Genomic DNA, 27308 nt, shown 5'->3' on the forward strand with positions numbered 1-27308 from the left:
AGCAGGAGAATCGGGTTGCTCACACACCGTGACGGGGCTGGCCGGTACAGCCACACCCACACAGCGTGTGTTTGTCCAGCCAGCGTACAGTCCTGCGCCTTCACTGCAGAAGTGCGACCACTGAATCTGAATTCTGACTTTCCGCGATGATATCTCTTAATCAGAATCACAGCGCCAACTCAATCACGGCTAATAACAGACCTGGAATTTTTAACAACGGCTGAAACAAAGACAATAAAAATAATGAACACTAATATTGCATTTGCCGTTACACATTTTGCAAGATTACAAGCCAATTAAAAGACAGAATATGGCGTATGTAACACGTAAGAAGTGTTATGCCACATGCACAGTGACAGCTTCCTGAGTACGGGAAAACAAACTATTGCCATAAAGTTAGGCGTATATGCAGAGTCGATACATCATGCAGCAGTGACCGTGTTATCCGCCGCTTCATTTTTAAGATGCGGTAACATTCACTTAACCCGTCGGCAGCGATCAATGCACATGAATAACCACGGGAACGGACTCCAGCCTTAAGTAGGGAAGGCATCACGCCGGCGGCTCCATCTCCTCCATCGGTTGTGAACCGGTGCTCCCTCCTTCTCTGGCGCTGCCCCCTCCCACCGGCGCTTCTCCGCTCCCTCCATCCCGAGCGCCACAGACTCACGCGCTTGGAGTCGGTGAACCGTGCGGGAAAACGAGGAGCAGCCGAAATATAAATCAAACTCTTTCCAATTAAAAATTATAAAAATAATAATAGATAACACTACATCCACTTTATTTCTGGGGACTGCTGGATAGGGAATATGGGGTGTGTCGTCCCCCAAATATTAATGAAATACGTTACAATGCGGCTGTAAGTGCAAGTTGCTCATATAAACACTGAAAATTAGTGATTTCTGTGTTTCGTCGGGCGGAGAGGGATGACGGGGCTGGCAGACGGCGCAGTGATGATGATGGTGCCTGACGGACACGGAGGATCGTAAGAGCGGCGCGGACTTGCTCCGGAATTACAGTTCAGCCGAAGCGCTCCGGCGTCTTGGAAGCGGCGGTCCGCTTTGGAGCCGCCAGATCGGGCTCGGAGAAGCGAGGGAGAAAAGGCGTACAGCTCCGGGGCTGAGGACAGGAGGGCGACGGGGCCGTTTTAAAAAGGTAGGATAATCTCTACAGTTATTTAGGAACATTTCATTACCGGCTTGTGTTTATCAGGTTACGGAATACGTGATGCTGTTACAGATGCCTGCGTTTAATGTTAAATTAATTCAGTTCAAAGTGGCATATTCTTCGCAGCTATGAAATAATATTATACCCACAAAAATATTAATTCTAAATAGATTAGCGCTAAGTTGATTAGCGGGTAACCGGACATATTTGCGACCTGCATACGCAGGCAGGTATTTTTAGTTTATTTCTCTGCATTTGCTACTTGCCATTAAACATCGTGCCGGACGGAGCAGGCTCATTGAGAGGGATGACAGGTTATGGCTGAAGAGCGGGTCCAGCCCGGCTCCCCGGCTCACAGGGACGGACACCCCGAAGAGTCATCAGCCCCTCTCTCCGGACTTGCGCCTGTATTTCCCCAGTTTGCGGCCGCCTTGCCAGTTAGGTGTGCGCATCCCTGTTCCCCGACAAGACTGCCTGTGTCGGCGCGCATTAACACGCCACATTAGTTCGGATAAAGAGCTGATTTGGCGCGATGGGGAGCAGCTCGCAGACCGCTTTAGCCGAAAAACGGAACCGTCGCCGCGGGGCCCCACCTGACGCCCGCACCGACCCGTCAGTATCACACACTGGGAAGAGAACTTCACGAGACTCAAGTTTCAGTGCAGTGTCACTCACATCCTTTTGGACAGCACAGTAATGCACGACCCCAGTTTATCTGCTGAAACCATTAATCTCACACAAAGACGTAATTATGTGCATTCCTATGATATACAGTATAAAAACGTAAAATATAATCCTTCTTTTACAGTCACACTGCATGGCTCCTACTCGCCTTAACTCTCAGCTTTAAACACAGTCCATGCAGCGCCTGTGTGTGCGGCCGTGCATGTTTGTATTATTAACGCTCAGTCAGAGAAATCGTCCTTGGAGACGCATAATTCCCCACTCTGACACTGACTTTTTCGTTTCCGCTGAACTTTGAAGTGAACCAATTTATTTCCCGAGTATAATCCGCTTCATAGCTTAACAGTGGAGGGATGGCAGTGGAGTATAAAGAACGACGACGATAATAAGTTGTCAGTGTGTTTACAAAGAGCCAAAACAGGCATGGCACAGAAGCGGCGTGGCAGAGATAAACGGAGGAGACGGACGTGAAGGGAGGCCTGTTAGTAAGCTGACCTTTGCTGCGCCGACAGCCGGCAGACACACCGATGCCGCAAGAGGGGGATTTCTTTGTAGTTTGCGTCATCAATAAGGGTATACCCTTTTACACTATTTAAAAATTAAATATAATGTAATGTTCACTTGGTCACTGCTGACTTTCAGTGTTCATGTTCTAAACTGTAAAACTGACCAGCTGTGTCAGTGTTTACTGTCAGTTGCGTGTGTATTTCAGTGGGACGCCCCCTACTGTCACAATCCTTAGTCTTTCCCCATTCCCTCCATCCACTGCTTCTCTCCATCTCCAGGCCTACAGCCCTGATACTACTTGCTTTTCCTACAACAGTAGCCAGAAAGAGGGAGGGAACAGAGAACGGAGGGAAGAGTGAAGGGAGAGAGAGGGATAGAGGGACAGGACAAAGGCCAATGCCTGCGGGAAGGGGGTTGTGGTGCTGTACTCGTCCAGTCCTGTCCGTCCCTCTTGCTGGGAGACAGCTGGTTGCCAGTAGGGCATGGTTGTCAGGCCAGGAGAAGCGCTGCCATCGCCAGGTCCCATCGATGGCCGTGAGGACACACACCGCCTGTGAATCGCACCGTCATGGGCTGTGTGGTCAGGGCAGAAGGGCTTCCAAAGTTGGGTGTTCACTCCAGTCATTAGTGCTTAAGCCAGTCACCCTGACGTCCCCCCTGATCTCAATTACCATGGCTTTACACGCGTGGAGCTCACCACGAGGCCCCTTGGGGCCCCATGTGGCCCCTTGGATGACAGCGTGTACAGACAGCACTGTGCCGAAGGGCCACATTACCCCACGAGTCGGAGTCACTGGGAGCTGTCAGATTAAGACGCTGGTCACACAGCCCAGGGAGATCAGGATGGCACCAGCGCGGGGCCAGTTGGAGAGCGTGCCACCGCACCATAAGGAAAGCAGTGAGCAGTCCCTCTGCTTCGGCTGGCAGGCACTAATGTGTCAAACTCTCATTGACATTTTATATCATCTCTGGTAATATTCTCTCTGTTGCCCTTTAACCGAAAATCCAATTTTTTCAAATAATATTTGTTTAGCATCTGTAGCCTGGGAAATTGCTCAATTGCTGAAGATTTTTCAGTTTAATTTGTTTAGATTAATCAAGCCCCAAGCTTCCATTCATATACCGACTAAAGCATATTTAGATGAGGAAGCTTCTCTTATTAAAGTATGTCAGATAAGTTCCTTTGGGACAGTATATTGTTAAATTTGTTAGTATTTTTTCCGCATTTATAAATAGTATGTAAGTCATGCTTTGAGGCAGCTTTGGAAAAACTGCCCCCTGAATTTTATGGCCTGCAGGCATTTTCACACAGACCTTCTAACGTGAGACATCTTGATTCAGAACAAGATGTGTTTTGGGCTACCTAAGAAACACAAGATAAAAACTCTGCTTGAGAAAATTTCAATATCAAGCTGGAATCACATTTTCTCCAAGGTCACTAAGTTGTCAAGGTAGAAGTGTTTTCTGCTCCGAATTTCAGCTGGGCGTATTGTTTTGATTCTGCCTATGGCTTTTTCATTTATAGACATTTCAGTATGAGAATGCAGACTTTGGAAACATCTCAGCTGGATGCTAAACAGACACTGATCTGATGTAATGCTTGAAATTATAAAGTATGTAAACCAGTGTGGATCCAGATGAGATTATGGTGTTACACACGTTGTAGCACAAGATTAGGACCACACATAGGCTTGCAATAGCAACGTATAATCCTGGACTATTATAGCACAGACTAAGCACATGCTCAATCATCCCAGATTACAACTAAACACTCCAGAGCTAAGGATGGTAAAATACGCACTACAGAATAAAGTTACTGTATACTCAAAGAAATCAGACATACAAAGAGAACAGACAAACAGAAGTTAGTACGATGGCTAAGGGAGAAAGTGCTGAAAGCGGAAGGAGGTGTCAAAGCGTTACAAGATAGGGGCAGACAGGAAAGGTAATTTAACCGTCAGCCAGAAGGGTGTCACAGGCGGCAGCTGTAGATCGCAGGCGCTCCAGTTTGGGGCTTTAGATGAGATCGGAAAAGCAGTCATTGCCAGTGCGTGTTAGGAGCTGCGATTCAGGCTGCCTGAGAGGGTGGGAGTTTCCGATCCGAGGACAGTCAGTGCCTCCAGCAGGAACAGGGCGAAACAAAGAGCGCTTGGGGTGGCTCGGCCTGCCTTTCTGCTGACTGGCTCCCGCGCCGCCGCCACGGTCCGCTCGCGGGAGAGCGGGGCTCACGGCACCGGCGGAAATAAGGAAAGACAAAGCGAGGGGAAAGGAAGGAGGGACGGCCTGTGCTGACCTTCCTGATCACAAGGTGGTCTGGCAGCGGGTTTCTCTCCCTGGAGGGAGACGGCGGGGCCAGAGCGCGAGCTCCCTGCCGCACGTGATGTGTGATGCGGCCGGCTGGGCCCCTCACGTCGTGGGAGCTCTGTCCCCGGGGCCGGAGCGGCACCGACTCAGCCCGAACGTCTCTGGCGTGTCTGAACAGCACAACATTAGGGTCAGAGGGCACTCTGTCTCCGTCTCGCCTAACGTACAGAGAGCGGCCTTGTCTCTCCACAGCTAGTACTACTTTTTATTGTTCGAGGCCCGTCGCGGTGACAAATTGAGGGCTGTTACGTCCATTTGAATGCAGTGCAGTAAACACCCACCGATCACAGTACCGAGTCTGGGTGACGTGCCATACATGGATGCTGTCCGTTTGGGTGGCTCCATCTTATTCGTATTCCACATAGAGGTTGCATTTGCATCACGGCCTCCCCGGCACGGCAAGCGCCACTCCGGAAACGGCGGAGGGTAATCTGCGCGCCGTGGCGCTGGCCTATTCAAATCCGGAAAATAATTTCAGAGGAGAAGATTGAAGTGGAGTATCGGCGGTGGGTTTATTGCCGAAGTCTCTGGACAGACGAGAGGGAACCTGGGTGGTGAACGTTCGCGGCTGCGGTGACGGTAAATGAGGTTTAAGGGGGACAGCGGAGAGAGGCAGGGAGAGAGGGGGTCACACATGGCAGACTCTCAGATGGAAGAATAGGTGGGAGTGGAAGGCAGAGAGACGGGCTGTCAGGTGAGGTGGGGGAGGGGCTGCCAACAGCTAAGACACACAGAGAGGGACAGAGAATCGCATTCCTGTACTATTTCATTGTCAGGCGAGTGACATTAATGTACCCTGGGGTGAAATGATGCTGTCACTTAGGGTACAGGAGAGATGGTAGGACAGGGGGGACCTCACTCACTAACAAGTGCCGCTGCCCATTTGTTACTGTGCTGAAAAGGAAGAGGCAGTGTTTCCCTATCTGGTCCTGACGACTCAGACACTCCACATTTTTGCTCCCTCCCAGACACTCCACATTTTTGCTCCCTCCCAGACACTCCACATTGTTGCTCCCTCCCAGATACTCCACATTTTTGCTCCCTCCCAGACACTCCACATTTTTGCTCCCTGCCAGACACTCCACATTTTTGCTCCCTGCCAGACACTCCACATTTTTGCTCCCTCCCAGACACTCCACATTTTTGCTCCCTCCCAGACACTCCACATTTTTGCTCCCTCTCAGACACTCCACATTTTTGCTCCCTCCCAGCTCCCTGCCAGACACCACATTTTTGCTCCTTCTCAGTCCCCGAGCACCACATTGGGAAACACTAATATAGAGCAGCCAGCATCAGCAGTGACAGTTTCGAAGAGTAAGGTGTAGGAATCTCAGCCCCAAGCTCTTCCTGCATCTTGCCATGGGCATGCACTGATAAAATACTGTGCAATATGCATTGTAATTTTTTTTGACAATATGATGGGTAAAAAGAGCTTATACAAGTAAAAATGATCAATTAGCAGCTGGAATTGGATGGATTTATGCCTTTAAAGGTATTTCAGTTACATGTTTGCTCGAAACAGGCACAACCCTGTCCTCGAATATCCCAGTACCTGTTTACTTGTTAGCATCTTCTATGAAAATCACCATTTTCATATACTCTGAGTGATGTCGATCACAGAATGCAGAACACAGCTTTTCCAAATGCATGTATGGGGGGCAAGTGTAATTGAAATAGTTCCCAGGATTTTTTTTGGCCTGTTTGGCTCCATAGGGCTGGGTGGCTCTGTGAAAGTTAACAGGTATCTGGTAGGGAAAAGCTCTCCAATTTGAGCTGTCTTTGGCAAACTCTCAAACGAGGGCTTTCACAGGCAAACCCGACGCACTGTTTTGTGGCCTGAAGTAATGGTAACACGTTATGGTTTCAGTGTGTCTGTGGTTGTATCCCAATGGTATTTTCACCGCTCAGGTATTACAGAATTTTAAAACTAGACAATGAACTAATTGCTTTGAACTAACCTCTATATGACGTAAGCGTTGCAAAAAAACAACACGTGACGTGACACCGAGTGCCTCAGATATGGAGGAGTTATGCTGCTTAGCAACAGAACCCACAGAATACAGCTGTTTTGAAGCCTTGTTTTTGAAGTCCTGACCATTGTGCTGCATGCATATTAATAAAACGGTGCAGTGTATTGGGTAAATAAACCTAGATGAAGAGGTCATACGTGTCTGATTTGTTTTAGATTAGCAGAAATTAGCGTAATATATTTCCTTATTTTTTTCTGCATAAGCCATAATTATTCATGTAATTTAAGAAAATAAATTTTTGTGCAAGTAATAGAAAGGCAGTAGACGCAGCCTTCATTTTTCCTCTTTAGAAGCCCCCCCCCCCCCCCCCAGCTCTGCCCTGAAAATAATCTGAAGCTGCTCCTGTCTTCAAATGGAGTTGCCAGAAAATGAAAAATGTTTAAGTAGCATGTGTCATCCAAAAGTCTGCAAGTTATTCTAACAGGACAGTAAGGCTGCATCGGCCAAGGAGATGACCTCATGCCTCATGCTGTACCTGTGAGGGGCGGTCGGTGTGGAGGAGCAGCGAAGGATCCAGCAACGAAATTGGCTGTTTATTTCCAGTTAGCGCATCATTTACTGTGACGGAGGGAGGGAGGAGTGGGGGACTCGATGCCACAGGGTGTTATCAAATAAAGAGCAGAGAGGGAGAAGGGGAGAAAAAGGAAAAGAGGAGAAACAAGTGAAGGAGAAAAGGAGAGGGAGGGAGGGAGGGAGAGAGAGAGATGATAACAGGAGAGTAAAGCAGGGGAAAATGGATAGAAGACAACAGGAAAAGTGTTGGGGAAGGAAAGGACTGGTATCATCAGCTCTGTGAGGCAGAGTAAAGTAGGGTGCTATGGGGGCAGAGAGAACGCGAGGCAGAGTGAAGTAGGGTGCTATGGGGGCAGAGAGAACGCGAGGCAGAGTGAAGTAGGGTGCTATGGGGGCAGAGAGAACGCGAGGCAGAATGAAGTAGGGTGCTATGGAGGCAGAGAGAACGCGAGGCAGAGTGAAGTAGGGTGCTATGGGGGCAGAGAGAACGCGAGGCAGAATGAAGTAGGGTGCTATGGAGGCAGAGAGAACGCGAGGCAGAGTGAAGTAGGGTGCTATGGGGGCAGAGAGAACGCGAGGCAGAATGAAGTAGGGTGCTATGGGGGCAGAGAGAACGTGAGGCAGAGTGAAGTAGGATGCTATGGGGGCAGAGAGAACGCGAGGCAGAGTGAAGTAGGGTGCTATGGGGGCAGAGAGAATGCGAGGCAGAGTGAAGTAGGGTGCTATGGGGGCAGAGAGAACGCGAGGCAGAATGAAGTAGGGTGCTATGGGGGCAGAGAGAACCAGAGGCAGAGTGAAGTAGGGTGCTATGGGGGCAGAGTGAAGTAGGGTGCTATGGGGGCAGAGAGAAGTAGGGTGCTATGGGGGCAGAGAGAACCAGAGGCAGAGTGAAGTAGGGTGCTATGGGGGCAGAGAGAAGTAGGGTGCTATGGGGGCAGAGAGAACCAGAGGCAGAGTGAAGTAGGGTGCTATGGGGGCAGAGAGAACCAGAGGCAGAGTGAAGTAGGGTGCTATGGGGGCAGAGAGAACCAGAGGCAGAGTGAAGTAGGGTGCTATGGGGGCAGAGTGAAGAAGGGTGCTATGGGGGCAGAGAGAACCAGAGGCAGAGTGAAGTAGGGTGCTATGGGGGCAGAGACAACCCGAGACATGGTGAAGTAGGGTGCTATGGGGGCAGAGAGAACGCGAGGCAGACAGGCAGGAAGTAGGAGAATACAAAGAGGAGAGACAGGGAAATGTGGGTTCAAGGCATAGGGTGGAAATACAGCCCATGGGGGATGGAAGGAATTTGTGGTGCAAAGAGAAGAGCAGACAGAGCCTCAGACAAACAAAGCATTATTCAGGGCTGGGTGGGAAGTGGGGGGAGCGACAGAAAAATCCAGTTTATGGCATTTTCTAGATTCATTAGAGAGCGTGAGAGATGAAAGGGGTGGAGTGAGAGCGGGAAATTATCTCAGCTGAGAGATGGGGCATGAAATCCATCAGGCCGCATGTGCCCCCTCGCAGTGCCCTGACAGCACAGCCATGTTTTGGTCTGTGCCTGTCCGTTAATAAGACGCTAATGGCTGCACTGGTGGGAACTGCGGGCCGGCCCCAGAACACAGACGTGGCGAGTGGCCGTGTAGCAACGCCCGTCTGTCAGCCACAGATGCCCAGTGCCTGGCATGGTAAAGAGCGGCAGAAGCCACGGTGATGCCCCATGAATCATGGTTGAGCCTCAGGGTCTGACCGTTACACACCCGTCTTGAAAGATGAATCAGCGTTTACCCCATGCTGCCCCAAGTACACGCCGAAAACAAAAGGCAAGGTGCAGAATGAAAAAACAGACCCCAGATTTGGTTTGGTGTCTGTCGCTCCAGGGCAGGTTCAGTGGTACCTTTATCCGGCGGTCGCCATTCATATCGATGTGGGGAACCGGCATTGATTTGTATGGGCAAAAGCCTAAATCCAAACACTGACAACCTTAACCCTACCCAGCCGTAACCTTAACCATGAGCAGACAAACAAAATATAGGACTTTTGGCATTTTTTTGTTTTTGATTGCAGTCACAGATTTTAATAAAACTAAGTCTCCCCTTGTGGAGTCTAACGAACTGGTCCCCACAACATCAAAATAACAGGATTTTAACACAATACATAACACACACACAAATACAGACACACGCACGCACACACATACAGACACAGACACACACACACACACACACACACACACACACACAGGGCTTCTGGACATAAGCACTGCAGTGCCGGTAAGATATAGCAATCAGCTAATAAGACGAGCCGCTCTTCATTAGCGGGGCTGCACATTTAAAGTACTCCATGTCGGCACCTCAGTGGATGCTGATCTCAGTGTCTGCCCCATCCCAGGCCTACGCCTTCCCCGTGCCCCCCCCCCCCCCATAGGATGCTAGGCAGCAGCCACGGTCAGGAATGGGTGAGGCGACGCGGCAGAGTGGAAGGGTGACTGGAGACAGACCCGGGGAGAGGCAGCCTCTGACAGGTGCTGAAGAACATTAAAAGGGCTGGAAGGGATTTAAAAAAAAAAATATGACAGGTTGGGGGGGCGGGTTTTCATTCACAACCATATTGAGTGCTCGATGCTCATGGAGATGTTGGGGGGGGGGCGATCATTCAGAGACAGGCGGAGCGAGGGCAGAGTACAAATCGCACGTCACAATGCACAGGGGCTCCTCTTAATTAACCCCACTAAAAGCACGCTTATTACAGCGGAGCGGGGGAGAGTGGTTCGCGCCTGTCCCTGCCCCCCCTCCGGTCCCCCCCCCCCCCAGCTCCCCCTGAATGGCCGCTGTGTGTTGCTCCGTTGACAGTCCGCTCACATCCTCCCGCAGCGGCCTGCTCCGCTCGCTGGACCCACTGCCAGGCGCCACAGCTAATTAATACTGAATCCAGGCAGCAGCCTTGTAATGTAGATGACAGACGAGCACAGCAAGCACACTGAGCACGCTGGTCACACTGAGCACGCTGGACACACTGTGTATATAAGCATACGGGACATACTGAGCACGCTGGTCACACTGAGCACGCTGGACACACTGTGTATATAAGCATACGGGACATACTGAGCACGCTGGTCACACTGAGCACGCTGGTCACACTGTGTATACAAGCATGCGGGACATACTGAGCACGCTGGTCACACTGAGCACGCTGGTCACACTGTGTATACAAGCATGCGGGACATACTGAGCACGCTGGTCACACTGAGCACGCTGGTCACACTGAGCACGCTGGTCACACTGAGCACGCTGGACACACTGTGCATACAAGCATGCGGGACATACTGAGCACGCTGGTCACACTGAGCACGCTGGTCACACTGAGCACGCTGGACACACTGTGTATACAAGCATGCGGGACATACTGAGCACGCTGGTCACACTGAGCACGCTGGACACACTGAGCACGCTGGACACACTGAGCACGCTGGACACACTGTGTATACAAGCATGTGGGACATACTGAGCATGCTGGTCACACTGAGCACGCTGGTCACACTGAGCACGCTGGACACACTGTGCATACAAGCATGCGGGACATACTGAGCACGCTGGTCACACTGAGCACGCTGGACACACTGAGCACGCTGGACACACTGTGTATACAAGCATGTGGGACAAACTGAGCACGCTGGTCACTGTGTATACAAGCATGCGGGACAAACTGAGCACGCTGGTCACACTTAGCACACCGGGCACACTGTGCATACAAGTATGCGGGACATACTGAGCACACTGGTCACACTGAGCATGCCAAGCACACTGAACACGTTTGACACCCTGAGCACCCTGAGTATGATGAGCACATTGAGCAGGGTCTCATGCATATCCCTACCCAGCAGGTGTTCTCAACAGGCTGGCCCAACCCTTTCCGGGGCCCCACCCTTTCCGGGGCCCAACCCTTTCCGGGGCCCCACCCTTTCCGGGGCCCCACCCTCAGTACTCCATGATGCTAATGGCGTCCCGTACAAACATGCCCTGGATTAACTGACCCCCCCCCCCCCCCGTGTGTGAAGGGTAGCAGGACGGGGAAGCCCAAACATCTGCTGATCGGGTTACGGAGGAGACCTCCCAAAACAACTGTGGATCGGTTACCGCAGTCGGTTCGGGCCATTTAACATCCTAACTCACCCGCGTTATTTGTCAGATCAGCGTGTGACCGATGGGACGGTTGGGGTGTACGAGGTGTACGAGGTGTACGAGGTGTACGAGGTGTACGAGTCATTAGCGTGAATTACTTTGCACTGTGTTTGCTGGAACTCCAGTGCGACAGTCAGCAGCCACAACACTCCACAAGTCTGTGTTATGGGAGCCGATGATGTCAGAGACACACGTGAAGCGGCTCTGTTTACCTCACCCCACCCCGCCTCCCCTCTCTTCTGAGCTGACAGCAGGCTGGTGGTTTACAGTGTACAGTGTATGCAGGGGGAGGGGTGTAAACTGCACGTCTGGCGTTTCCCGCCCGTGTGGGCATCACAGCACGCCGTGAAAGAGAGAGAGAGAGAGGAGAGCAGGCGGCGACCTCAGGAAAGGCCTGCCGGATTTATGTTGATGTCGGCACCAGATTTTGTTTGACCTGGGCTTTGCCGTTTCCCCACTGCTGCGGGGGAGGAGAGACAGAGAACAACCTTAAGACCCCCCTGTTCTTAACATGCCTGGGACACCCTGGACAAACAGAAAAATAAAATTCTGAGGAGGTAGAGTTATGGGGTTGTTATTATTTTAATAATAGAATAAGCTAATAAACACGGGCAATAAAAGCTGCACATCTTCACGGTTTACGGTCTGCTGTGGGATAGGAGTCTCAGGCCAACCGTTATTTACCGGAGCCCAGAAACAAACACTGACAGCTCGAGGGAGAGGAGGATGCACACGTGTGTGTACATGACGGAACGCGCACACACAGACACACAGACACACACACAGACAGACACACACAGACACACACACAGTTTACAGTGCTCATCTGGCACAGTCAGTCATGTGTCCATCCGTCAGTCAGTGTGCAGACTCAGGCTCCGGTGAATTTAAACCTCGCTCGGCCCAAACAGTAATTTCTGGCTCCAAATTACATTCCAATGGGTTCATAAATCTCCCCCAGCCCACCCACCCCCTCCTCCTGCTTCCCTCCATCTGCCTCTCTCTTTCTTTCGCTCTCCCTCCCCTAAATGAGAAACTGAAAGGCAGAGATGGGCATAGTACGTGTGCTGCGTGGTTAAACAGCTGGACATGGGTGCATGCATGCACACGCACAGACACACGCAAACACGCATGCACGAGCACAAACACGCATGCACACGCACGCGTGCATTGTGCCTGACCGCGACACTTAAAATGTGCAGAGGCTTAATCAGTGTGCCGACAACCTCGGAGATGATTCTGCTGACGAGTAAACAACTCCTGTGCGGAAAATACATATGTATGACCGACTGAAACAGCCCCCAGGAGCTCTTCAGCTCTATTATGACAGGCTATGGGAGGAAAAGGAGGAAAAAAGGAGAAGGAGTGAATCCCCTGAAACGGTGTGTCACATCCTCGCCCCAAGGGAGAGGCTTCCTCTAGGGGTCGGGCAGGAGCAGGTGACAGGAGCATGATGATTTGGTTGTCAGAGCAGTGTGTGTGTGTGTGTGTGTGGGGGGGGTCTTTCTGGTACATAGCGCGGGGGTTTCCTTAATGCTTCAGCAGGCGTCAGAGGATCCCTGCGGGTTCCGCCGCACCGTGGTTCCGCGGCCGGCCGGTTTGTGCCCACGCTCAACTCTGCGTTTTATACTGCTGTATGCCGGGCTTATCGGCCCGCTCTTCATCAGCCGCTCCCGAGCAGCATGAGAATTGGTTTTTCACGCCTAGATGTTTATCTAGAAAAAAACACCGGTGTGGTTTGGGGGGGGGTCTTTTGAACAAACAGACCGGCACCCAGATCCTGGGCCCCGAGCAAAGTGCTCAAGTGTGGACCCCCGTGGCAGAGGTGACCCGCCAGTAAGCGCATGTGACATCACAGTGACATTACGCAGCGGTGGCGCACTGTGACTTCTTCCACTTGCACTTTTTGCCCCCCCCCCCCCACGTATAACAGGGCATGTGAAATGTGCCCGGAGCTTCAGCAGGGGCAGCCCCCCCCCCCCCCCGCCTCATCGGCAGATCCGAAGGACGGTGAGCCGCCTTAATGCAGTACCCCCCCCCCCGCCACCCGCAGAGTTCTGCCAGAACCTCTAACACTCAGCGGTTAGCAGTGACCTCTAATGTCTTCCGCCTTTCTCTCCACGGTGCGGCGCTCTGGTCAGAATTCCCAGCTACGCAAAACTGGACCGCGCAGCAGAGTGAAATGGTCGTGCTCAGCTGGCTGGCACAAACAGGACAGAAGTCCGGGTGTCCCGGAGAGTGGAATGACCCAGATGTCAAATGGACCAAGTTAAAAATAAATAAATTACTACATAAACTCCTCGGCACACGCTAAACATTGACTTGCATGGGGAGGCAGAGTAATCACTGCCGCAACTGGGAAGACGAGGAACACCGCCGGTCCAGGCAGCCCCGTGGAAAAGCCGTATTTTACAGGCAATTCCTGAAAATTTTGGGAAAAAAGGAAACACTGAATCCCGCAGGAAGGCCCACAGCACAGCTAAAGCCCGGGGATTCGCGGAATGCCTTTGACTGGCCTGTATTAGGAAGGCAGATTTTAAGGCTCCATCACCCATTCCTGCCCTTGTTCGGTGATTCTCCCACAGCCTGTCCTGGCCGGCTGGCTCGGGGATGAGGCCACACGGGACGGCCAGCATGACGTCGGCTTTGCTACAGAGAGGCCGGGCGGGACTCACGGCACCGAGGTTGTTTTTCTTGCAAGACCCTGCATCTGGCCAGCAGACTCCCAATAGGCAGTGCCACCGGTGCAGACCCTGGAGCACGGCACAGCGAGCCTGTACACAGAGCCTGTGCCCAGCATGGAGCTGTCCTGACATGTGCTATAATCCCACCTCCCTACAGGCTTCCAGTCTGTCTGTAGTCTTGCATCTGTTTTCCTTCTTAAAACGTCCGTTTATATCAGTGTTTCCCAATCTGGTCCTCGGTGACCCACAAACAAGTCCACGTTTTTGCTCCTGGGGCCTGGGAGGGAGCAAAAATGTGGGCTATCTGGTAGGGAGCTCGGAGGGAGCGAAGACGTGGGTCTCCAAACACTGCTTTAGATAAATAAATAAATATTTAGTAGTGATTTCCCTCCTGATCCAGGTAATGTTGCGGGTTAAAAAAGAAAAACTAGATGATCACTAGAGGGGAAAAAAGTGGGGACAAGGGAAGAACAAAAGGGAGGAAAAAAGGGAAAACGGAAAAAGGAATTAGCCAAGACGAGTAGACATGAGGAGGAGATCAAAGGGAATGTTTTACAGCAAAGAGCGAGGGCGGTGAGATGCGGGGCTCTCGGCATGTCTGTCTGCGCCTGGGTCTCCTACAAAAGAGGGAAATGTGCAGCACGAGACTGACGCTCTGAAATCTGCCGGAAAGTGACTGGTGGAGATGACGCGGTCGCGGCCAGCTAGAAAGAGTGATAAGAAGTGAAGCATTGTCAAATGTTCAAATATGAGTGTGTAAGTGCAGGAGAGAAGCACGCAAAAGGGAGAGGAGTTTTGGGGGGAGTCCAGGAGGAGGTTTGAAAGTCCCAACCGTGATGAAATAGAACAAGTGGAAGGGATCGTGTACGTGGGGCAGAGAGAAAATGTCTCCCAGCAAAAGTTTTATTCATTCAGAGCATGTCGGGCTTGACGGAGGGGAAAGGAGGCTGCAATGTGAAATGGAAGGAGTGCACCCGCATGCACACCCATATGCACATCTGAATGCACACCTGCACTACACGCATACAACTTTGCATTGATTAATGAGTGCACGCACACGTCACACATACACCTTTGCACTGATTATTAACGAGTGCACCTGCACGCACACGTCACACATACACCTTTGCACTGATTATTAACGAGTGCACCTGCACACACACGTCACACATACACCTTTGCACTGATTATTAACGAGTGCACCTGCACGCACACGTCACACATACACCTTTGCACTGATTATTAACGAGTGCACCTGCACGCACACGTCACACATACACCTTTGCACTGATTATTAACGAGTGCGCCTGCACGCACACGTCACACGTACACCTTTGCACTGATTATTAACGAGTGCACCTGCACGCACACGTCACACATACAGTACACCTTTGCACTGATTATTAACGAGTGCACCTGCACGCACACGTCACACATACAGTACACCTTTGCACTGATTATTAACGAGTGCACCTGCACGCACACGTCACACATACAGTACACCTTTGCACTGATTATTAACGAGTGCACCTGCACGCACACGTCACACATACACCTTTGCACTGATTATTAACGAGTGCACCTGCACGCACACATCACACATACACCTTTGCACTGATTATTAACGAGTGCACCTGCACGCACACGTCACACATACACCTTTGCACTGATTATTAACGAGTGCACCTGCACGCACACGTCACACATACACCTTTGCACTGATTATTAACGAGTGCGCCTGCACGCACACGTCACACATACACCTTTGCACTGATTATTAACGAGTGCACTTGCACGCACACGTCACACATACACCTTTGCACTGATTATTAACGAGTGCACCTGCACGCACACGTCACACATACACCTTTGCACTGATTATTAACGAGTGCACCTGCACGCACACGTCACACATACACCTTTGCACTGATTATTAACGAGTGCACCTGCACGCACACGTCACACGTACACCTTTGCACTGATTATTAACGAGTGCACCTGCACGCACACGTCACACATACACCTTTGCACTGATTATTAACGAGTGCACCTGCACGCACACATCACACATACACGTTTGCACTGATTATTAACGAGTGCACCTGCACGCACACATCACACATACACGTTTGCACTGATTATTAACGAGTGCACCCGCACACACACGTCACACATACAGTACACCTTTGCACTGATTATTAACGAGTGCACCTGCACGCACACGTCACACATACAGTACACCTTTGCACTGATTATTAACGAGTGCACCTGCACGCACACGTCACACATACACCTTTGCACTGATTATTAACGAGTGCACCTGCACGCACACGTCACACATACAGTACACCTTTGCACTGATTATTAACGAGTGCACCTGCACGCACACGTCACACATACACCTTTGCACTGATTATTAACGAGTGCACCTGCACGCACACATCACACATACACCTTTGCACTGATTATTAACGAGTGCACCTGCACGCACACGTCACACATACACCTTTGCACTGATTATTAACGAGTGCACCTGCACGCACACGTCACACGTCACACATACACCTTTGCACTGATTATTAACGAGTGCGCCTGCACGCACACGTCACACATACACCTTTGCACTGATTATTAACGAGTGCACCTGCACGCACACGTCACACATACACCTTTGCACTGATTATTAACGAGTGCACCTGCACGCACACGTCACACATACACCTTTGCACTGATTATTAACGAGTGCACCTGCACGCACACGTCACACATACACCTTTGCACTGATTATTAACGAGTGCACCTGCACGCACACGTCACACGTACACCTTTGCACTGATTATTAACGAGTGCACCTGCACGCACACGTCACACATACACCTTTGCACTGATTATTAACGAGTGCACCTGCACGCACACATCACACATACACGTTTGCACTGATTATTAACGAGTGCACCTGCACGCACACATCACACATACACGTTTGCACTGATTATTAACGAGTGCACCCGCACACACACATCACACATACAACATTGGATTGATTATTTCAGCTGATCATTTATTGTTAGTATTTTCTTTATGCAAATCAAATATGGCAATGAAACAAGCATTTCATTTTAAGGCAGAGCATCCAACACCCCCCACGCCCACAGAGTTGATTCGCATTCACCCACTCTGCCTACATCCTGTACATCTACATTTAAATGTCATTTAAGGAGATTAATGATCTCTATTGACTGCCTGATTTAGGGCTCAGCATCAGCATTAGTGGTAATGGTAGTGTGCTTAAATGTAACCAGATGGTGAGCGGTTCCGTTGATAGCGATGGACTGAACTCCTGCCACTACATAGCTGTAGTGGCTCCTGTGAAAGATTCTACTGTATTAAAATACAGTGGTAATTAATGCAAAATAGTTAAAATAAACTTGAAGCTTGAAATGAACAAGAATAAACCTGAAAAAAGTTCTAATGACCTAGTCAGACCAAAGAGGCAGTTATGAGCCCACCCAACAGGAACCACAGAGCCTAAAACAGCCCGCCCACCGAACGGGAATCACAGAGCCTAACACAGCCAGTCCACCCAACAGGAACAGCAGAGCCTAACACAGCTAGACCACCGAACAGGAACCACAGAGCCTAACACAGTTAGACCACCGAACAGGAAATGCAGGGCTTAACACAGTCAGCCCACCCGACAGGAACCGCAGAGCCTAACACAGCTAGCCCAAACAAAGAGCCTAACACAGCCAGCCCACACAACAGGAACTGCAGAGCCTAACACAGTCAGCCCACACAAAAGAAACCACAGAGCCTAATACAGCCAGCCTACACAACAGGAGCCGCAGAGCCTAACATAGCCAGCCTACACAAAGAGCCTAACACAGTCAGCCCACATGACAGGAACCACAGAGCCCAATACAGCCAGCCTACACAACAGGAGCCGCAGAGCCTAACACAGCCAGCCTACACAAAGAGCCTAACACAGCCAGCCCACACAACAGAAACCACAGAGCCTAGCACAGCCAGCGTACACAACAGGAGCTGCAGAGCCTAAAACAGCCAGCCCACACAAAGATCCTAACACAGCCAGCCTACACAACAGGAGCCACAGGGTCTATTCAACAACAAGCACCACAGCACCACCTACCCTGGCAATACAAAAGGGACAAAAATGGGAAGGACAATAATACACACAGGCTGACAGGGGGAGGGCAGGGTAGGGCGGGAAGTGAAAATACGCAACAGCACTTTGTACCCCTCATGAGCAGGGAAAAAAGAGCTGGGACAGAGCCAAAAGCCAGCAAGCACACTGCCCATCATCAATCTGTACTTTTATATACAGCTGCCTGGAAAGAAACTTCCCTGTTTTGCCGCATTTTCATTATGGATACTCCTTTAAATTGACGGATACATCAGCATTCAGAGTGTACTTTTGATAACCAGTTACTATTAGTAATTTTTTGGATAAAGTCTTTATTTTTACATTGAAGCTAAAGGACCAAGGAAAAAGAAATGTGGATTCCCCACCTTTTTTAGAGGTAGTACTGGTAGGCAATTCAGGCTAAGATTGCAATTATTTCTTAACATTGTTAAAAGTAATTTAATTAGAACTTAATAGCATAATTAAGAACCTTTACACCGAGTTAAAATTATATCATAATTTTGAATGTAGATAAGACACAGATTATTATATTCTACATTTCTGGTCATATGCATTTATTACGCAGCTCAATGTCCTGTCAAAATCTGGGAGAGAGAAAAATGGCAGGAAAATAAAAGCTTTTTCTACCCCACACCAAACCCGTACCAGGCCTTTTCAGCATATTGCCAATTTAAAGTCAGAGTACGGACAGATAAAGCATTGGTATGAATCCTGAAAGCAATTTAGCTCTAGCAATAGCAGTTTTCATTTAGGTTTAAGCCATTAACAGTGACTTTAATATGCATGATATCCGTTTTAAGATGAATGACCAGTGTGGGTTACAGAATCACGGTACATTAAATTGAAATTTCCGCCCAGATGTTTGTCCTTCCGTGAAGGCAAATAGGGCTAAAAACTCTACCAGTAATCTCCCGCAAATCATTACCATGAATTGAAAGAAAAATGTTAAATAAATTTCTGTTTACTCAGATTACATGTAATGTTGTTGCCTCATTAGGATTTCCTGAACTTAATATAATTCCTGTCCTTGGGAGGATCTTTTTCAGGGTGATTAAATGTAATCAAAAGGAATCGTCTCTCTCTGTGCTCCGCTCGACAGTGTTACTCTGTAGGAATTTCATTTACATCAGCTCATCCGGAAGAACTTTTAAGAGATAATCAGGCGCTGATCCGGCCGGGAATGGGCTGCACTGATTGCCGTCAGCACAGCTGAGTGGCATAATGTACAGAAACCCTCAAAATGCTCATACAAGTGACACTTCAACGTGCTTCTGTTTAGTGTAGAGCAAGGAAAAATAAGAAAACTCAAACTGCTCTCCTTATTCCTACTCCTGCTTTTCAGCCTCCCTCTCTTCTTATTCCTCCTTCCCCCGTCTCTCCTTACTCATACTCCTGCTTTCCCCCTTCCTCTTTCCTTACTCCTGTTCTCTCCCCTCCATCACTCGACACTTCTTTCCCCATCTCCTTACTCCTGCTACTACGTTTCAGTTTCCCTGTCTCCTTACTCCTATTTTCCGCCTCCTTCTCTCCTTATTCCTGGTCCCCCCTTTACTCATACTCCTGCTTTCCTCCTCCCACTCTCCTTACTCCTGCTTTCCCCATCTCTCCTTACTCATACTCCTGCTTTCCCCTCCCTCTCTCCTTACTCTTGGCTTCCCCCATCTCTCCTACCTCATTCTCCTGCTTTCCCCTCCCACTCTCCTTACTCCTGCTTTCCCCATCTCTCCTTACTCATACTCCTGCTTTCCCCTCCCTCTCTCCTTAGTCCTACTTTCCCCTCCCTCTCTCCTTACTCTTGGCTTCCCCCATCTCCCCTACCTCATTCTCCTGCTTTCCCCTCCCTCTCTCCTTACTCCTGCTTTCCTGTCTCTCCTTACTCATATTCCTGCTTTCCCCCTCCCTCTCTCCTTACTCCTGCTTTCCTGTCTCTCCTTACTCATATTCCTGCTTTCCCCCTCCCTCTTTCCTTACTCCTGCTTTCGCCCCACCATCACTCCTGACACCTCTTTCCCCATCTCCTTACTCTTGACCATACCCTCTTCTCTCCTTACTCCTACCTTTTAATTTCCCTCTCTCCTTATTCCTGCTTCTCCCATTTCTCTCTACTCATACTCCTGTTTTCCCCCTCCCTCTCTTACTCCTGTTTTCCCCCTCCCTCTCTACTAACTTCTCCTTTCTGCCCTGTCTCTCCTTACTCATACTCCTGCTTTGCCCCTCCCTCACTCGTTACTCCTGCTTTTTCCCCTCCCCTCTTACTCCTCTCTTTCCCAGTCCCTCTCCCCCCCTCCTTACTCCTGCGTCTCCCCCTCCCTCTCCTCACTTTACTGCTCCCCATCGGCCCTCGCTGTTGGTGTCGTGCATGTAAATTCTGCTGTGCAGTACAGCAATTTTGTCTTCATCTGCTGCCACTACTGTTTTTTTAGCCCTCCTGCCACTCCAGACCAAACCACTGTTTCCAAAGATGGATGACAGCGTTTGCTTTGTCGCAAACTGGAAATAGCCCAGGCAATGTCTAAAGCTGCTGAATGTAAATAAATAAATGCCCCACCCCAGCACCAGCACCTCCTGTTAACTTTGCATGTTAGGTGACTCCGGTTAATGAGCTGCTTTGCATACCCGGCTGAGGGCGTCCATCTCTGCAGCCCGGGGGGAGCAGGGCCCCTTGGCTGCAGGTGAGCCCCTCCCCAGCTAACACAGTCATACACAGGGGGGCACAATGCACAAACATCACCCTGGCAAGTAGCCAGGAAAACGTTAGGTACAAGTCAGTGAAAAACAGCGATGAAAAAGGGTCCAAAGGTTTCATTTGAAGTTCTTAGGAAGAAACGGACTGAACTTTTCTGGAATGCATACTGAGAGCTCAAATCTAAAACTGGATAATACAAGTGTTAGCTCCAAACTGAAATAGATTGTTACAGGCATTGCGCAGTTGGGCAAAATGTCACGTTTCTGGCTAAACTGAATGGCGCAGGATGAAGTCACACCCTGGCTATGCAAAGCAGCGGATTAAAATGTCTCGTGCATTCAATTTAAATAAGAAAATCTGAGCCAGTGGGTGGACTAGCCACCCAAAACAAGTGGCAAACTTATGCCGTCACCCGCGAAAACAGCCTTAAAGCTGGGAATCTCATTCTGAGGAAATGCGCGCTATTTCCTGGCACACAGCAGCTAAGCAGGTTCAGAGGGGGGAACGCGAGGTGCTCTACCTTTGCTTCGCAGAATATATATTTCTAAGCTCCTGGTGTCAGATGTGAGGCTGATTGATGGCATATAGCGTTTGTTCCAGCACCTGCTAAATCCCCACAATGACATTTCCATATCCCCTCCCATTTTAATTTTTTTACCCAGCTAAGTACTACATCACTTTCCATCTCTGTCAGCCACCTGTTAGAGTCTCATTGTACATCTCATACGTTCATTGTGCTGTCCTGTCCTCTGTACACGTTGCAAGTAAAGCTGTCGGCAGCAGGTGCCGTCAGTCCCTTAGGGATTCTGTGTTACTGTGTAACATGGAGGCAAATTCCTGCTACATGCTGAAATATTGGTACTTCTGCTAACAACCCCCCCCCCCCCCTCCACCCCACTGTCTCGAGCTCAGAGGAAGGCCTGCATCTGACTAATTTGCCCACACTCTCAGCATGACACGGGCTGCCCGGGATTGGGAGGGTCCATTAGAGACGCATAGTACCATGGATCTGTACTGGGGTGATGGAGGCATCGTCCGGAAGCTTAAAGAGGAAGCCATTAAGCAGTGGGCCGTCAGTAATGGCTGGGCTCTTCGTGTCTCTGCACCGCTGCCTGCTCTCATTCTGACTCACCCTCTTCTTTGACCTGCAGGCTGTCAGGAAGACGAGGAGATCGGAGGATAGCAGTGCAGAGAAACCGCTCCCACTCAGCATCACGCCTCCTCTTCCTCTTTAGAAGGAGCGCGGTAGGCCTCAGAGGAGAAGCACAGGGGAGGGAGCGAGCGGGCAGGCGGGCGGGCGGCATGGCCCCCGACGGCGTGGCGGAGCTCCGCGACTGGCTCTTCCTGCTGCTGCTCTGCCTGACGCTGCTGGCCGAAGTGCTGGAGCTGGCGGCGGCGGCGGCGGAGGCGGCGCAGGAGGCAGAGCACGAGGCGGATGTGGCGTGTCCCGGCGTGTGCCGCTGCGACGAGGGCTTCATCTACTGCAACGACCGCGGCCTGAGCCTCATCCCGCCGCTGCCCTTCTCGGCAGCTGTGCTCTACCTCCAGAACAACCGCATCGACAACAGCGGCCTGCCCACCTCGCTGGAGCGCCGCGTGGCTGTGCGTGTCGTCTACCTGTACGACAATGAACTGGACGACTTCCCCATGCACCTGCCGCCATCGCTGCGTGAGCTACACCTGCAGGACAACAACATCCGCACGCTGCCGCGCTCGGCACTGGCGCGGCTGCCGCTGCTGGAGAAGCTGCACCTGGATGACAACTCCATATCGACGGTGAGCATCGAGGAGCAGGCCTTCGCTGACAACCCGCGCCTCCGCCTGCTCTTCCTGTCACGTAACCACCTGTCCAGCATCCCCTCCGGCCTGCCATCCTCTCTGGAGGAGCTCAGGCTGGACGACAACCGCATCTCCACCATCCCCACGCACGCCTTCCGGGGGCTCTCCTCGCTACGCCGCCTCGTGCTGGATGGCAACCTGCTAGCTAACCAGCGGATCGCCGACGACACCTTCTCGCGCCTCTCCAACCTGACCGAGCTCTCGCTGGTGCGCAACTCCCTGCAGACCCCACCGCTGAACCTGCCCAGCGCGCATCTGCAGCGCCTCTACCTGCAGGACAATGCTCTCACCCACATGCCCAGGGGCTCCCTGGACGGCATGCGGCGGCTACAGCGGCTTGATCTGTCAGGTAACAACCTGACCACTCTGCCGCGCGGCCTCTTCCGGGACCTGGATGGCCTGACGCAGCTGCTGGCGCGCGGCAACCCGTGGCACTGTGGCTGCAACCTGCGCTGGCTGCATGACTGGCTGCACGCCCGCGGCTCCTCCGTCACGGTGCGGGGCCTCACTTGCCAGGGCCCCGACAGGGTGCGGGGCATGGCCCTCAGGGACCTCAATGCCCACATGGAGGATTGCGAAGCCGTGGGAGGAGGGCTCGGAGGCTCAGGGGGAGCCGGGGGTGGGGGGAGAGCCGGAAGCCCGCCCGTCACGCCATCCTCCACTACCATGCCCCTGCCCCAGGGCTCCCTCTTCACGCTGCGCTCCAAGCGCCCAGGGCTGCGGCTCCCGGACTCCCGCCTAGACTACCCCATGGGCGGCAATGGTGCTGGCAAGACCCTGCTGCTCAAAGTGAAGCCACTGACGCCGGACACCATCCACATCACCTGGCTGGCCACGCACCCCGCCCCCTCCTTCCGGCTCAGCTGGCTGCGCCTGGGCAACAGCCCGGCCGTGGGCTCTATAACGGAGACGCTGGTTCCAGGTGACCGGCGCGAGTACTTGCTTAGCGGCCTGCAGCCCCAGTCCACCTACATCATCTGTATGGTGCCGTTGGCTGTGAGCTCTGGCAAGGGCACCATTGCAGCAAACACAGACTCCGATGAGACCCCAGTGTGCGTCAAGACGGAGACTTCGGACATTGCGGAGCCCGGCTCCGACCTTGACGGGGAGCGCGGCTCTGAACGGCTGGCTGCTCTCCCTTTGGCAGGGATCATCGGGGGGGCCACCGCTCTGGTGTCACTGGCCCTCATCTTTGGCATATTCTGTTGGTATGGACACCGGGCCGGCTACCTCTCCACTCGCGAGCAGGCCGCCTACAGCCGCGGCGGTGCCCCGCGTGCTGGCAAGCACTATGACGACTATGTCGAGTCGGGCACTAAGAAGGACACCTCCATCCTGGAGATCCGGGGGCCGGGCTTCCAGATGATGCCCATGGATGCCCAGCAGCCGCTGCGGCCTAAGCCCCGGGAGGACTACATCATCCACACCATCTTCCCTTCCAATGGCACCAGCCTTTACAAGAGCAGCCACCAGGACGTGGCGAATGCTGGCTACGGCACCAACCGGGGTTACAGGGAAGGGGGCATCCCCGACATAGACTACTCCTACACGTGATGGCGCCCCCTGCAGGCCCTCGGCCCTCTCTCCAAAGCGCTCCCTTGTGCCTCATGAGTTCCATTCCAACCGACCTTTACTTTAACAAACCGAGCCTTCGAAATGCTATTTTGAAACCCAGAATTTTATGATTAAAAAAAGAAAAAAAAAAAGTTTATCAAAGAGAAAGTAAAAGTTTCAGCAAATGATATAACTTTTAGAGTACTGGTACTTAAATATACCTCTTGTTATTTTTTGTTTGTGCTGTATTTCTTTTTAAAATGGACTGAAATAGGGCAAAGTGGGTCAACACTGATTGGAATGGAAAAGTGGGATATAAAGGGGCCGGGTGTGTACAGAGATGTGTGTAGGGTTAGTCACTGCTTTCCGTGAGCTTCTCCTCTACTTCTTCCATTTCTGTCGTAGGCTTAGTCCATGGGAGGAGCTGACAGTGCTGGTGACAATGTGACAATGCAGGGAGACCTGAATCGCAATGGATTTCGGTTAAATTAATTTATTTTTAAAGAAGGAAAGTGCTAGGGAAGGTGATGTTCTCACACTTCCCAAAAATGAGGCCTGTTCGTCAAACATCCCGACACAAAAAAAAAGACAGAAATGTTGCTGCAATTCCTCAATTCTGACATTTCAAAATGTAAAAATCAAGTCTTTAAAAGGAAGCATTTTTTCCAAAACCTAATTGCTGTAATAACAGTTGACCCGCGTGTGCCAAGCCGAGCGGCCCCGCTTTCTGCAGAGTGCCGGTTCACATGGTGTCAGAACATGCCTCAACACACTGTCAGTTATTTTTTCACAAAGAAAATCAACAGTGACAATCGGAAAAATTCCTTGCTCCCGTGTCGTGCGAATGAAGCACTCCACATACCGAAGAGATGGCAGGCAAGGTCAAATAGAAATTCATGAGCCGCCCATAAGAGTACAGATAAACTGATAAAGGATGCTTCCAAAATGTAAAAAAGTGGCTGCAGAAAGGGGACACTGGGCGACCCGGACAGTCATACGCTGTCAGACTTTAATGGCTGGATAGAGTGCTGGTCAGAGCGGGGGGTGGGGGGGGCTCCATGGAATTCAGGGATACTCATAACCGCAACACTGTGGACCTTCTCACTGGGCAAGCGGTGAGACTAGCAGGTGGTTCTCTCTCCTAAGCTTTCTTTTTCCCCGCCGTTGGGTTTGAAGGCTTAAAACAGCCCACTCTTTATGTAACTGGTGCAGCACTTAAAAGCAGCAGATAGGGAGAATGACAAAAAGGCCAGAAAAAACAAAGGGATAGACTGGCTAAGAGGAGCCTAACAATAAGGATCATCAAACGGCAGCAATCACGCAGGACCTTGGCTGTCTATGCACGTTTGCCCAATTGTTCTATTTAGCTGAAGAGTGCTCCAATTGCCTGTTATGGAAGACTATTACTGTACTCTTGTGAAAAGATGGCTTCGTATTTTACAGTTGAATTCAACACTAGATACGTATAAAGAACACATGTTTTATACTGAAAGCTGACACACCAGTATGCGAATCCATCCATCCATGCTCCCTTTCACTTACCTAGTGCAGGGTCATTGCACTGCATGTATAACGTTACACATTCTAGGCCAGGGGACAAACATCCCCCTTTTTTAAATCTCATTAGCGCCAAGCTGAACTGCAGTGGTTGCGATGACGTGTAGCGTAGACCTAAAGTAGGTAAAACTTGCTGCAAAGGCAAGAGCTTTCCCTCAGTGCGGTGCAAAGGTGAGCGTGTGTACGGTTATTACGGTAATCCATCTAAATCAGGGATCTCCCTCTAAAACGTAATCCTTAGAACTCAAAGCCGAAATCCGTGTCACCTTTATCCAAAGCAGGGATTTGCTTTAATAAAAATGTTTCACGAATGAAAGGGTGTTTCCGTTTTGGGCCGGAATTCCCCCTCCTTGCGGTCAGACCTGTCTGGACCGTACTGCCAGTTTGAAGCCTCTTCCTTCGTTTCATGCACCTTCACTGTTTCTGTGTTGCCCAATACGGTCACCCTTAAAATACACTCCCAGTTGTGGCGTGTCATACTCTTTATTCTTGGCTATACCTTCCCGCGTGTCCAACTGTGGCCCATCCATACAGACATCTGACCCCCCAGAAGCTACTAGGTGTGCTGGTGAAATGTTGAAGACCACCCCCCCCCATACGTATTCCTGCAAATGCTAATGGTGGTTTATGCTTTTCAATTTGCCTCCACAACAAAAACCTATAAAACTGAAAGAGATAAATGCAGGGCGAATGCCAGATGGTTGCCGCTTCGTTTTAATGGCGTCCCATTCTGCCAGTTAAGACGTCGCCAGCTAATTACAGCTAAGGGGAGGTGGCAGGTAGCCGCAAGGTTAAGAAGCGACCGGCGGTTTGTTTGTGGTGTGTGTGTGTGTGTGTGTGTGTGTGTTAGCACACCTTTTCTCACGGGTAAGCAGTGTGGACTGATGGCCTAGAGACACTGCGGGCAATACTGCTGAACAAACAGGAAGCGGTCACAGCTGGGAAACTTCCAGAACATGCCGCATGGTTCCTTCACCCGCCTGTCCTCTCCAGTGTGCTGGGGGGGGAGGAAAAGGGAAAATAAGACGAATAAGGACGACGGTGACACGGTTTTCAGTTGCCTCTTTGGAGTCTTCTTCCTTCCCCTGGTATTTTCACAGGTTTTTGTAGGTTGCTGCTTTCCAAACATCTTTTTCTGTAATGGACTCTGATGTAAATTGAAAAAGGGAATATTTTGTCTATAGGCTGTTTTATCCAATTTTTTTTTTGTTTTTCTATTCGATTAAAGGGGAGTTGTGCTGAACTGCGTGTGATTTGTGTTTATTAGGAGTGAGATGAAGGTGCAATGGGGAGGCACATTTTCTGAAGGCTAGGAGAGAATTTTCACAAGTTCAGTAAGACATTTGATTTGTAAATTTATTCTGCCGTAAAAATAAACCTGTTTGACAAGCTGACAATTAT

The 27308-nt window shown here is 50.7% G+C and overlaps 2 protein-coding genes across 4 annotated transcripts in view; one reads left to right on the forward strand and one right to left on the reverse strand.

The window, feature by feature from the left end:
• macrod1 (mono-ADP ribosylhydrolase 1) overlaps positions 1–27308 on the reverse strand; it is a 76448-nt gene that overhangs the window by 33349 nt on the left and 15791 nt on the right. The window lies entirely within an intron of this gene.
• Positions 686–27150, forward strand: flrt1b (fibronectin leucine rich transmembrane protein 1b). The gene is made up of 2 exons (XM_023838792.2): positions 686–1155; positions 22109–27150. The coding sequence occupies exon 2, from the start codon at positions 22260–22262 to the stop codon at positions 24348–24350; it is 2091 nt and encodes a 696-aa protein (XP_023694560.1). The 5' UTR covers positions 686–1155; positions 22109–22259; the 3' UTR covers positions 24351–27150.

Source organism: Paramormyrops kingsleyae, chromosome 10, assembly GCF_048594095.1.
Source record: "Paramormyrops kingsleyae isolate MSU_618 chromosome 10, PKINGS_0.4, whole genome shotgun sequence".
Taxonomy (NCBI): domain Eukaryota; kingdom Metazoa; phylum Chordata; class Actinopteri; order Osteoglossiformes; family Mormyridae; genus Paramormyrops; species Paramormyrops kingsleyae.